At 45.1% G+C, this 12893-nt stretch overlaps 1 protein-coding gene across 1 annotated transcript in view; it reads left to right on the top strand.

Annotated features, from left to right (window-relative positions):
- The first annotated feature begins 1216 nt into the window (after nt 1-1216).
- Nucleotides 1217-12893, top strand: part of PIK3CG (phosphatidylinositol-4,5-bisphosphate 3-kinase catalytic subunit gamma) — a 28060-nt gene continuing 16383 nt past the window's right edge. Inside the window, exons 1-5 of the mRNA XM_080818665.1 lie at nt 1217-3223; nt 6095-6160; nt 6267-6492; nt 8143-8246; nt 11264-11410. Coding sequence (XP_080674791.1) covers nt 1229-3223; nt 6095-6160; nt 6267-6492; nt 8143-8246; nt 11264-11410 — 2538 coding nt within the window. The 5' untranslated portion in view covers nt 1217-1228. The remainder of the gene's footprint in view (nt 3224-6094; nt 6161-6266; nt 6493-8142; nt 8247-11263; nt 11411-12893) is intronic.

Here is a 12893-nt window from a genome sequence, read left to right as displayed (position 1 = left end):
TTGGAAGTGTTTCCTATTGCATTCTGTCACATTTGTACTCAAATGTTTTGTGAAGGGGAGGTACTTATTAAAGATTTGAGGAAAGAGTGAAATGATGAAAATGAATTTGTGAATTCTCATCACAGAGAAGAAAAAATGAGGGAAAAAAAAAAAAAGAGTTAAATAATTGACTGGGGTCCACCTAGCAAGTCACTAGAATCCAGAAATCCTTCCTTCCAGCCTGTGGTTTCTCCACTGTCGAAGGCAGAGCAGATGGAATGAATTGGTGCAAAGTCAAAAACATCTGAACGTTCCTACTACAAGAGTACTGCCTTGGGTGACTCCCCTAAGATCCTGCCTTAATGTAGCAATGACAGTGGAAATGCGAACCCATTTCGCAATTCAAAAACTTAAATACTTGCAAACGTTCTTACTCTGCAATATCACCCAATCTGATGGTTTTGAATATTATCAATGCAATTACTATCTTTTCTAACTAGAAAGGGAAAAAAAGCAAAAAGAAAAAGACAGGCAGGAAGTTGGCTAGGAAGTAAGATACCTGATCCAGACAGTTTGAAAAATCGAGAATGTGCAGTGTGGCTGGGTGAGGTGTCTGGGTCCCAAGGAGAAGTGTAAGACTGAACAAAGACGAAACAAGTTGAAGGCCCATTTTCAAAGGGGGGGATTTTCAACATCTCACACACATCTCAATATCTCACTCAACATCTCACATCTCGCACCTTGTAAATTAGAACTCGGCCCTTTAACTGGGTGATTTTAGTCCTCTATCCATTTCAGTATGCTTAAGAACAACTATTACCCTGGAGCCATTATAACACGTGAGGGACCATGCGAGATGAGTGCTTTACGTCTCTCTTTTTAAATTTTCAGACGTAATGAAAGTACAAGATAAATGAACCCCCATATGCCTATCGCCCATGCTGAACAAGGATATCACCTAATTTAATCATCCCTTTCACCCTCTGAGGGATTCCTAATCCCAACTGACAGGTGGGAAACAGGCACAGAGATCACTGAACTAGCTCAAGGCCCCCAGATTCCAAGGGGCGGGGTCAGGATTCCCGCGCCCCGCCCCGATTCCAAACACCACCCCCGCCCCCACGTCCCTTCGTGCGCGCGCGCGCGCGCGTCATTACCATTCTTCTCCCTTCTTCTGCCGCCTCGTGGGGAAAAAGTGTCTTCCCCGTGACAAAGCCTCCTGTGTCCCCGCTCCCAGGTCGCGTAGGGCATGGAGCTGGAGAACTATGAGCAGCCCGTGGTTCTGAGAGAGGACAACCGCCGCCGGCGCCGGAGGATGAAGCCGCGCAGCTCCGCGGCCAGCCTGTCCTCCATGGAGCTCATCCCCATCGAGTTCGTGCTGCCCACCAGCCAGCGCAACAGCAAGACCCCCGAGACGGCGCTGCTGCACGTGGCCGGCCATGGCAACGTGGAGCAGATGAAGGCCCAGGTGTGGCTGCGCGCGCTGGAGACGAGCGTGGCGGCGGACTTCTACCACCGGCTCGGCCCGGACCACTTCCTCCTGCTCTACCAGAAGAAGGGTCAGTGGTACGAGATCTACGACAAGCACCAGGTGGTGCAGACCCTGGACTGCCTGCGCTACTGGCAGGTGCTGCACCGGAGCCCGGGCCAGATCCACGTGGTGCAGCGGCGCGCCCCCTCCGAGGAGACGCTGGCCTTCCAGCGGCAGCTCACCGCCCTCATCGGCTACGACGTCACCGACGTCAGCAACGTGCACGACAACGAGCTCGAGTTCACGCGCCGCCGCCTGGTCACCCCGCGCATGGTCGAGGTGGCGGGCCGTGACCCCAAGCTCTACGCCATGCACCCGTGGGTGACCTCCAAGCCCCTCCCGGAGTACCTGCTGAAGAAGATCACCAACAACTGCATCTTCATCGTCATTCACCGCAGCACCACCAGCCAGACCATCAAGGTCTCGGCCGACGACACCCCAGGCACCATCCTCCAGAGCTTCTTCGCCAAGATGGCCAAGAAGAAGTCTCTGATGGATATCCCCGAGAGCCAAAACGAACAGGACTTTGTGCTGCGCGTGTGCGGCCGGGATGAGTACCTGGTGGGTGAAACGCCCCTCAGAAACTTCCAGTGGGTGAGACATTGCCTCAAGAACGGAGAAGAGATTCATCTGGTGCTGGACTCGCCTCCGGACCCAGCCCTGGACGAGGTGAGGAAAGAAGAGTGGCCCTTGGTGGACGACTGCACGGGAGTCACTGGCTACCACGAGCAGCTGACCATCCACGGGAAGGACCACGAGAGTGTATTCACCGTGTCCCTGTGGGACTGCGACCGGAAGTTCAGGGTCAAAATCAGAGGCATTGATATCCCCGTCCTGCCCCGGAACGCTGACCTCACCGTTTTTGTGGAGGCCAACATCCAGCACGGGCAGCAGGTGCTTTGCCAAAGGAGAACCAGCCCCAAACCCTTCACGGAGGAGGTGCTCTGGAATGTGTGGCTCGAGTTCAGCATCAAAATCAAAGACTTGCCCAGAGGGGCTCTACTGAACCTGCAGATTTACTGCAGCAAAGCTCCAGCCCTGTCCGGCAAGGTGGCCGCAGACAGCCCCAGCTCCGAGTCCAAAGGCAAAGCGCAGCTGCTCTATTACGTGAACCTGCTGCTGATAGACCACCGCTTCCTGCTGCGCCACGGGGAGTACGTGCTCCACATGTGGCAGATCTCCGGGAAGGGAGAAGACCATGGGAGCTTCAATGCCGACAAGCTCACGTCGGCGACCAACCCAGACAAGGAGAACTCCATGTCCATCTCCATTCTTCTGGACAATTACTGCCACCCCATTGCCTTGCCTAAGCATCGGCCCACGCCTGACCCCGAAGGGGACCGGGTTCGGGCGGAAATGCCCAACCAGCTTCGCAAGCAACTGGAGGCAATCATCGCCACGGATCCGCTGAACCCTCTCACCGCAGAGGACAAAGAACTGCTCTGGCATTTCAGATATGAAAGTCTTAAGCATCCAAAGGCCTATCCTAAGCTGTTTAGCTCCGTAAAATGGGGACAACAAGAGATTGTAGCCAAAACATACCAACTGTTAGCCAGACGGGAGGTCTGGGACCAAAGCGCTTTGGATGTTGGGTTAACAATGCAGCTCCTGGACTGCAACTTTTCGGACGAAAACGTAAGAGCCATCGCAGTTCAGAAACTGGAGAGCTTGGAGGACGATGACGTCTTGCATTACCTGCTACAGCTGGTCCAGGTAGGGGTGCTGCTGTGCTCCCGGGAGCGCTGTCCTTAGAGGGTGTATTTGCATGTACACAGTCTCCCCATCCAGTGGTCATCAAATGCCTTTTGTCCGTGATGTCACAGTCAGTCACAGTAGATCTGATGAAGCCACGTCAAAAAGCAGCAAACTGTCCCATTTACTTTTGTACTCTCTTGGAGGGGCTGCCAATAAGCATTTTGAAGACCTGAGCAATTTTGCTTTTTAGGAAAACTGGCCCTACAGGAGTCCTTTGTTCTCATTTACTGTATGAGTGACAGATCCGACTTATTGAATGCTCCCTTTTTCCCAGACTCAGAGGCTCCAAGTGATTTGCATGCTTTTCCTGTATTCTCACATTGAACTCTCCCGACAACTATGATAGAGGTCAGATTAACATTTGCATTGTATGTGTGAGGGCACAGAGGCACGGAGAGTCTAAGGAATGTGCTCCAGGTCACATAGTTGGGAAAGAATCAGACCAGAAATCCAACTCCAGGCTCTTTGCACGGCCTCCAATACCCTGCCGCAATCCCATGGCCGGATAGTGTGTCCTAGAGAGAAAAGGTCAGCCTCTGGTCACACCCATCACCATCCATAGAATAACATCTCCTATCTGGGTGGCACCTTGAAAGCCCCTCTCTTTAGACAGGTCTGGTCCAGGATTTCCACTCCGGTTCTCACACCTTTCCCTGTTCCAGAGAAGCTAAGCGATTTGATTACGGTTTACCTAGGAAGTTGAAAAAAAGAAGGCATGGTTCCACGCACCACAGCAGTTCCCAGATGGTATTGTGCTGCTTAACAAGGAAGAGGAAGTAAAGGAATTGGAAGAGAAATGTTTGTGTGGAGTGCAGAGATGTCCCTACATTAATTCAGTAACATGTACTGAGTGCCGCATTTTGGATGGTAGATACAGAGCCATGATCACAACCGGGTCTGTCTCTGCCTCCCCATAACTTGTGGCGCTGTGGAGAAGATTGACAGCGAATGCATACACATACAAACAGATATTTAATAACAAATTGTGCACATGCTTTGGGGGAAGCCTGCAGAGTATTATGAGAAAATCAGCAGGGTTCCTGGAGATACTTAATGTAGCTGGAGGAAACCAGGGACAGTTCTGAATAAGTGAGGTTTTGACCCGAGATCTTTAAGATTAGCCAGGCTGAGTGTTAGACACTAAACTGTCAAATCATTAACAACCATTAGAGGAAGGCCCCTGAGTTTTCTGATGAGCATTTTGGATATTCTCAACTTTAACTCTGAATCTTCACCTTCTCATTAGGCAGATCCTTGAAATATGATACTCGACCTTTGCTTTCATCTATTAAATGTACCTAATCTTTTTCTCAGCCGACTAGTTCAGATCCTGACATAACACAAGTGAAAATTAATGAAATTTAATTCACCGATGAATTATCTTTAATTGTCATTTTCACAAGCAAATTGTGCAGAATTGAAAAATGAATGGCATTCTTCTTGGAACTGTTTTAAATGAAAGAGGTCAGTAAGTAACACTACCATTGAATTTGTGGTCATAAATGTGAAAAAGAGTCGTCATTTGTAAAACTATTTGAGACATTTTCTGATATGGCGGGATGACTCATTCCTGATGAAAATGGTCTCCTGGTTGAGATCAGCATCGTGTTTACAGAAGTGAAACACGAATAAGGTAAAAAAGACTCACGTTCAAGCCAGAAACATACAACTGATTCTGAAGTCGGTACTGTGGGTAAATAACCACATTCTCAGAATTCAGACCCTCATGGTAGCTACAGACACCTTACTGGCCCACACATGAGAGGCGCCTTTGACAGCATGGAGATAAGAGAGAGATTGTCATGTCAGGATTGATCATTTCCAAACTGGAAAACCAGAGTAAGAACTGGATATTGTACCAAGAATCCCACAGGCCTGCAATCATAAAGCGGAATGGGAATGTCTTTGGTTCCTTGGGAGAAAAAAGATAGACCATTTCTATCTGTAAAGGAAATACTAAGAGTATTGCTAATTTCATCTTAAGCCTCTCTTTATGCATACATGTGATATCCACCCTCTTTTTGCACCCATCTTATTTGCTAGTCTTGCAGCTGTTAAAAAGTGGAGCTACTATAAGTAGAGAGAATGATATTGCAAATATGTATACACCCACCATTCTTAATTATTTTTTCCACTTTACTGGTGCTTTTCCTTCCATCATAGAGCGGTCTGCCACCTGAGTCAATATCTCTGTGATAGCCAAGGGATAGGAAAATGACTAAACCGGAAGGAGCATCTAAAATCAGAGACTTTTCAGACAAAAAGCTCTGTCTACACTGCTCCATGGCAGAGAGGAAGTGATCACTCTGTATGGACAGTCCAGGCCTGCTATTTACTTGCAGTAAGGCCCATGAGGCAGCTCCGGGAGATGCCAAACACAAATCCCGAGCAAAAGGGAACCAATAGGATTTTTGGGATTTCCACATCTAATCTTTGTCTCCTTACATGTACTGTTATCTCCACTGTCCATTTCCTTTCCAACAACCCCTTTTACATGTCACTTTTGCCGATTTGGTATAGCCATCCCCATGTGTCCCGTCTGTCCTTCCAGTAAATCAGGTAAGCCCTTGACGGGAGCTAAAGCCCCACAGCTTCACCTTTGAGGTTATCAAAAGCACGTAACGGTGAGTTGAGAGTTCTGGCTTCTAATCCCAGGCCCTAAGCAAGTGGTTCACTCTGGCCCAAAGTGTCCTTGAAAAGAAAGGTAAGAGTCTCCTCACCCTAGCCCGGAAAGACCCGGGAAGGCAGACCATTTTCCCTGCAACCCCTTTTTCCTGATTAACCCACACAGAACGCAATCGGACAAGTGCTCATGTGTTCTTCCTTCAGGCTGTGAAATTTGAACCCTATCATGACAGCGCCCTGGCCCGATTCCTGCTAAAGCGAGGCTTAAGAGTAAGTCCTTCCACTTTGATCCTAGTGGGGCATTTCCAAAGTTGGCGAGAATTGGCTGCAGGAGCCTGAGTCACGGTAATTTCATCCTTCTCGTTCCCACCCTCAGAACAAAAGAATCGGTCATTTCTTGTTTTGGTTCTTGAGAAGCGAGATAGCCCAGTCCCGGCACTATCAGCAGAGGTTCGCGGTGATCCTGGAAGCCTACCTGAGGGGCTGCGGCACGGCCATGCTCCACGACTTCGCCCAACAAGTTCACGTGATCGAGACGCTGCAGAAGGTCACCATTGATATTAAGTCGCTCTCTGCTGAGAAGTATGATGTCAGTTCCCAAGGTACAGTGGCTGTTTTCGTGGTTCCCTTTCCAAAGGCCTTCATCGCCAAGTGCCGTCATCCTTGTGATTCTTCTTCAGGAAGGCAAGTCGCACCTTCCGAAAGGGAGCCAAGGACAGGTTTTTTTAATCCCCTATCTCCGTGGAGTAAGCAAATTTAAAGCTCTCCTTTTACAAGTTCATATTTTTTTGAACTATACACATATACATGCTAATGATGAATTTATGAAAATAGACATTAAACTCCTTGAAAAATTAAAAAAGCATTATGCCAATGTAAGATGTATTAAGAATAATTGCGCACACACAAAGATTAGTTACTTGCAAAATAGTTACCTATTTCCTCCCTTTCAATATGTGCATAATTTTCAAATTTTCAGTCATTTAAAGAAATTATTGAGAAACTAATTAAAAATGTGTGTGTGTGTGTGTTCATACACATATATACACACATTTATTTATTTATTTACATATGTCAGTGGACTTACACATCTCCTCTCTGAAGTCATTTCCAAAATGATCTTCTTATCCCTAAGAAATCCTGTCCCTGCCCCTAGGAAAATTAATCACTCTTTCTCTGTATTCCTATAGGTTTGGGTTGATACTGTATTAAATTAGAGTCATTAACATGTCTTTCTGGTCTGGTAAATTTCATGAGCCTTGAAACAAGGGGATATTTCTTACTCATTTTTGTATACCTAGACCCAGCACTATGGCCCCAGGTGGACACACTCTAACATACTCAGCCAGTATTTTAAACTTTTGAGTATTCCAAATTTCCACTTTTTCCCTTTGATTCTTTTCCAATACACCAATAGTACGCTCGCCTAAAACATAATAATGGTAATAATCATCTTTTTGCATTGCAAATAAAAAAGGGAAACACTTGTTCTGGCCTCCAGTATGGTATCCAGGAAGTCATTTTTAACCTACATATTTTGCCTTAGACTTTAGAATTCTGAAGAACTCTTGAATTTTGAGGCTATCACGTTGTCTCCACATAACCTAACTTCCTCTTTTGAAAAGAGTTTACAGAACCCTAACCGAATGGCATTTCAAACAGTCTTCAAATGTCTGTTCTCCAAACCACATGGCAGTTGAGAGTTTCACATTGGGACGAAAACTACAGTATTCATTCCTTAGCATTACCCTCAAGGTATCCTCCCCTACCTGACCGGCTTGGGATTCCACAGATGCACTCACACGCTTCTATCCTCTGCTGTATCACCCGTCATGGTCACATTGCTCACAATAAGTCTGATTTAGGGGCGCCTGGGTGGCTCAGTAGGTTAAGCCTCTGTCTTCGGCTCAGGTCATGATCCCAGTGTCCTGGGATCGAGCCCTGCATTAGGCTCCCTGATCGGCAGGGAGCCTGCTTCCCCTCCTCTCTCTCTGCCTGCCTCTCTGCCTACTTGTGATCTCTGTCTGTCAAATAAATAAATAAAATCTTAAAAAAAAAAAATAAGCCTGATTTAGCCTGCCACCTCTTATGGTTAGTTCCTCAAAGACAGAAACCCAAAGCCCTGTGTTCCGGCTCCACACCAGACCAAATGGTTAGAATATTATGAAGAGATGTGGCTTCAGGAAATGTTCTAGATAAAATCGGTGACTCCCTGAACTTACGTAACTTTTGTGTGCTTTTGACAATTACAGTTATTTCACAACTTAAGCAAAAGCTCGAAAACCTGCAGAATGCGAATCTCCCCAAAAGCTTTAGAGTGCCGTATGATCCTGGACTGAAGGCTGGAGCCTTAGTGGTAGGTATCACCCTGATGTCCCCAAGTGGTCTTTGTGTCTTGAAGTTGTCTGTTCACGCTTTACAGGGTCCAGTGGGTCAAAGCTAACATGTATGTAGAGACAGAGAAGCTGGGAAGTCCCCGAGAGGGCTCTTGTCAAAGTGTTCTCTACGCACTAGCTACTCAAAACCTCCACACCAGGCAGTCTCCCAACCACTTGGTTTTAAATCAGCTCTCTTAAGGAATCATTCATGTACAATAAAACTCACTCATTTGAAGTGTACAGTGCAATGAGTTTTGACAAATCATATAACCACCACCATGATCAGGATTGAGAACATTTCCAAGGAGATGTCATAGGAAGGGTCCTTTCATGTGCCTTTGCAATTAGTCCTTCCCTCCTGCCATCCCCTGTCCTAGACAACAGATCTACCTCTACCACGTCATTTTACTTTTCCTAGAACTTCATGAGGTGGAATCATACACTGTGTGGTGTTTGTTTCTGGATACTTTCCCTTAGCATTGTGCTTTTGAGATCCATCCACGTCACTGTGTGTGTCAACAGTCTCTTCCTGTTTTTATGACTGAGTGGTATTCCCCTGTCCGGATATACTATGACTTGTTTTCCATTCACCTCTTGAGGAAGTATTTAACAGCGAGGTAGTGGAGTCATGGTACATGTGTGTTTCATTTTATAAGACACCACCACACTGGTTTTCCAAAGTGGCTGTTCCATTTTATTTTCCTACCAGCATTGTGAGTTCCAATTGTCCCTCATCCTTGCCAACACTTACTATCACCAGTTTTTAATTTTAGCCATTCCAATGGTGAACTGGTATCACACTGTTGCTTTTATTTGCATTTCTCTAATGATGTGGAGTATCTTCTCATGTGCTTATTTTTTTCCCCAAGTTTTTGTTTGTTTGTTTGTTTGTTTGTTTGTTTTATTAACATACAATGTATTATTAGCCCCAGGGGTACTGGTCTGTGAATCACCAGGTTTACAGACTTCACAGCACTCACCATAGCACATACCCTCCCCAATGTCCATATGCTTATTTATTTTTTTGAGAAGTTTCTGTTCCCACCTTTCATTCTTTTTTTTAATGTGGGTTGCCTTCTTACTTTTGAGTTATTTATATATTCTGGCTACAAATCCTTTATTCTTTATCAGGTATATATTTTACAAATACCAGTCCATGGCTTGCCTTTTCATTTTCTTAGTAGTATATTTCAAAGAGCAGAGGGCTTAGTTTTGATTAAGCCTTACTTGTCACTTTTTTATAGTTTTTTTGTGTGTGTGGCCTATGAAACATCTGCTTTATCCAGTAATTCTCAACCAGGGGTGACACCCCCCAACAAAAACACATACATGTGGTAATGTCTGGAGCTATTTTTTATGGTCACAACTGGAACAATGCTGCTGGCATCTAGTGGGAAGAGACCAGGGATGCTGTTTACTATCCTACAATGCACAGAACAGCCTCCCAACAATGAATGATCTAGCCCAAAATGGCAGCAGGGCCAAAGCTGAGTAATACTGCCTAATTCAACGTAACAAATCCTTTTTTCCTAGAAGTTTCATGGTTTTCACTCTTATATGTAAGTCTTTGACCCATTTTGAGTTAATTTTTGTGTAGAGTTGGAAGTAAAGATCAGGTGTGGGTTTTTTTAGAATCAAATGTCTAACTTTTCTGGCCCCATCCATGGAAAAGACTAACCTTTTCCTGTTGAAATACCTTGGCACTTTTGTCAGATATCAACTGACCATATTTCAGAGGGTCTATATCTAGATTTTCCAGTCTACTTCATTGATCTAAATATCTCTCCTTGGGGAGCCTGGTGGGTCAATGTGTTGAGCTTCCGACTCTTGATTTGGGCTTAGGTCATGATCTCAGGGTCCGGAGATTAAGACCCGCATCAGGCTCTGCACTCATTGAGGAGTTTGGCATTCTCTCTCTCCCTCTCCCTCTGTCCCTCCTCCCACTTGCTCTAAAATAAATAAATAAATAAATATCCTTATATCAATACCGCATGCTCTGGTTTACATTCAGATGATAAACCACTCCATATTTGCCTAAGAATCTTACAACAGTATATTTCCATTACCCTCCTCCCATCCTTTGCACTATTTTTGTCATGCCTTTAACTCCCACATATGTTATAAACCCAATAATAATAATAGCTATTGTTATTATTGCTTTAAATAGTTAAGAATAGATTGAGCAGATTTAAGAGATTAAACATTTTTTATATTTACCCACACACTTAACACATTTGGGACTCTCTATTTCTTTGTATTGGTTCCTGTGTCCATCTGGCATTGTTTTCCTTCAGCCTTAAATACTTCTTATAATGCAGGTCTTCTGGCTAGAAATTCTTTCAGCTTATGTTTGTCTAGGAAACCTTTTCATCCCACCTTCATTTTTTTGGAAGATGTTTTCCCTAGATATCGAATTCTAGGGTGATTTTTTTTCTCCCTTTCAGCAGCATTTTCTTCTGGCTTGCATATTTTCCGACAGTAATTCTCCTATCATTCTTCTCTTTGATTTCTGTACATGTCTTTTTTCCCCAAGATGCTTTTAAGATTTTCTTTTTTAGCACCGTGGTTTCCAGCAATTTGATGATGATGGGCCTTGGTATGGTTTTCTTTACATTTCGTCTAGTAGCGTTTGTTGGGCTTGGATAAACGGCAGGGCTGCTCTGATATTAACAGGCACATGGGAGTACCAGGGCCCTTTTGGGGAGGGGGCAGTATGCAGATGGCATCTGCCACTGCCTCTTGGGTACCTCCACAGACTCTGAGGGTTCCTTGGAACACAGTTTGAGAACCCTTGCTTTCAGGTACTGTGACTTGCTCTTATAGAGCATTTCCAGATCTGATTGGAACCCTTTCTGTGTTTTCACCCAAATCATTAAACATCATTTTCCAGCTAGGACGCCGTACTGGTTGTTTGTAGTGGCGCCTTGCAAGAGGATTTGTATCTCCACAACACGCATTCATTATGTGTTGGAAACATGTGACCCTTTCCTTACAGATTGAAAAATGTAAAGTGATGGCCTCCAAGAAGAAGCCGTTGTGGCTTGAGTTTAAATGTGCTGACCCCACAGCCCTATCCAGCGAAACGATTGGAATTATCTTTAAACACGGCGATGACCTGCGCCAAGACATGCTGATTTTACAGGTACGCCACCGCTAAGGAAATTTTTGCTCAGTTACCTGAAAAAAGAATTCCGTGTTAGAGCTAAAAAATGCCCCCATGACTTCCATTCCCACTCTCCTATTCCATCCACACACGGTGAGCCAGGATTCCGTAACAGAATTTCCACAGGGGGGGAACATGGCTGTGGACTGTTCGATGCACGATCAGGGAACAGCCCCGTTCCGTCCGTCCATGAGAAGATGCACAGCCAGCCTCCCCATGGAGCCAGATGGGTCTCCCTCCCCGTGCCCTTCTTGTGCACACTCTTTTCCTACCACGATAACATAAAATACAGACCTCTTCAGCCCCCCTGGCATCCCCTTTATGTATACTTATAGACATAGATGTGCACCCACAGGTGCTCTCCTTAGAGACCCACAGACTCTGATACACATCCACATCCACAAACCCAAGTGAAGGATTTGACAGGAAAGAGAGAAGAAGAACAGGCAGGTGATTTCAGAACTCATGCAGTTAAACAGCAGGAGTGAACGGATTACTAGAACAGAAGGCAGATGGTAATCGATGTTGGCCATCTTCCGTATTGTCTAACATTTCTGGATCAACTTTAGCTTTGCAAACCGGTAAAGTAATATTCTCCATATTCTAGCTCACCATTGTAGAAGTAACGTAAGTTCTAATCTTTAGTGTGGTTTATTTAAAATAGGCAGACCTCATTGAGCTAAATGTGGCCTGCTTAAAAACTGGTCGTGTTTTCCATTCTCCTCGTTTCTGCTCGTACTTATTTCTGATACGGAAGCGATAATACCTTTTGCTCTCTTTTCAAGAACCCTAGGTGTATTGTCTCAGAAGTATTCAAAAGAAAGAAACAAAAAGAAATCCTTCAAACCTTTTGGAGGTTTGTTGCATTTCCCCTAAATCTGCAGACTCCTTTGAATTATTCGAAGACAAGAACTTGCATCACTGTGTCATTCCTCTCAATTTGCGGGGAGGTTTGCACTTGCCTTTTATGTATTGTTTTGATGCTGAGCCATGCTGCTTACAAGAGCTCAGGAAGCCTTAGTCTCTCCACCTGCAGAATGGGAATGATAACCATACTCCCGTGAGAGGGTAAATGCAAGGGAAAGACCTAGAACAGCACTCAGTCAATTTGCTGGCATTTTCAGCGCTGCTCCCGTTGCCTTGGGTTAGCCCAAGCGCGCCTTATGGATAAAAACTCATAAGAACAGCAGAGCAGACCGTAACCTCAGAATAGCTAAAATGTGATTACTGCATCTCCCCACTCAAAATCCATTCACCCTCTTCCCCAGAGAACATCTCAGGGACCGAACTTAAGAGGTTCCCAAGGAAGGGGAATTTCAGAGCACCCACTGATAAATAAAGTACGGCTGTTATTTATAGAGTGTATGTTAACGTATGCATTTCGTGTTACCAGATAAGATTTTGGGGCTTTTTAAGGGAGAAGAAAAAGACATTAAGCAAATATAGATTTCTAATGGAGACT

Source organism: Martes martes (assembly GCF_963455335.1).
Source record: "Martes martes genome assembly, chromosome: 11".
Lineage (NCBI taxonomy): Eukaryota > Metazoa > Chordata > Mammalia > Carnivora > Mustelidae > Martes > Martes martes.
The sequence above is the reverse complement of the archived record's forward strand: the minus strand, read 5'-3'. Positions and strand labels throughout refer to the sequence as shown.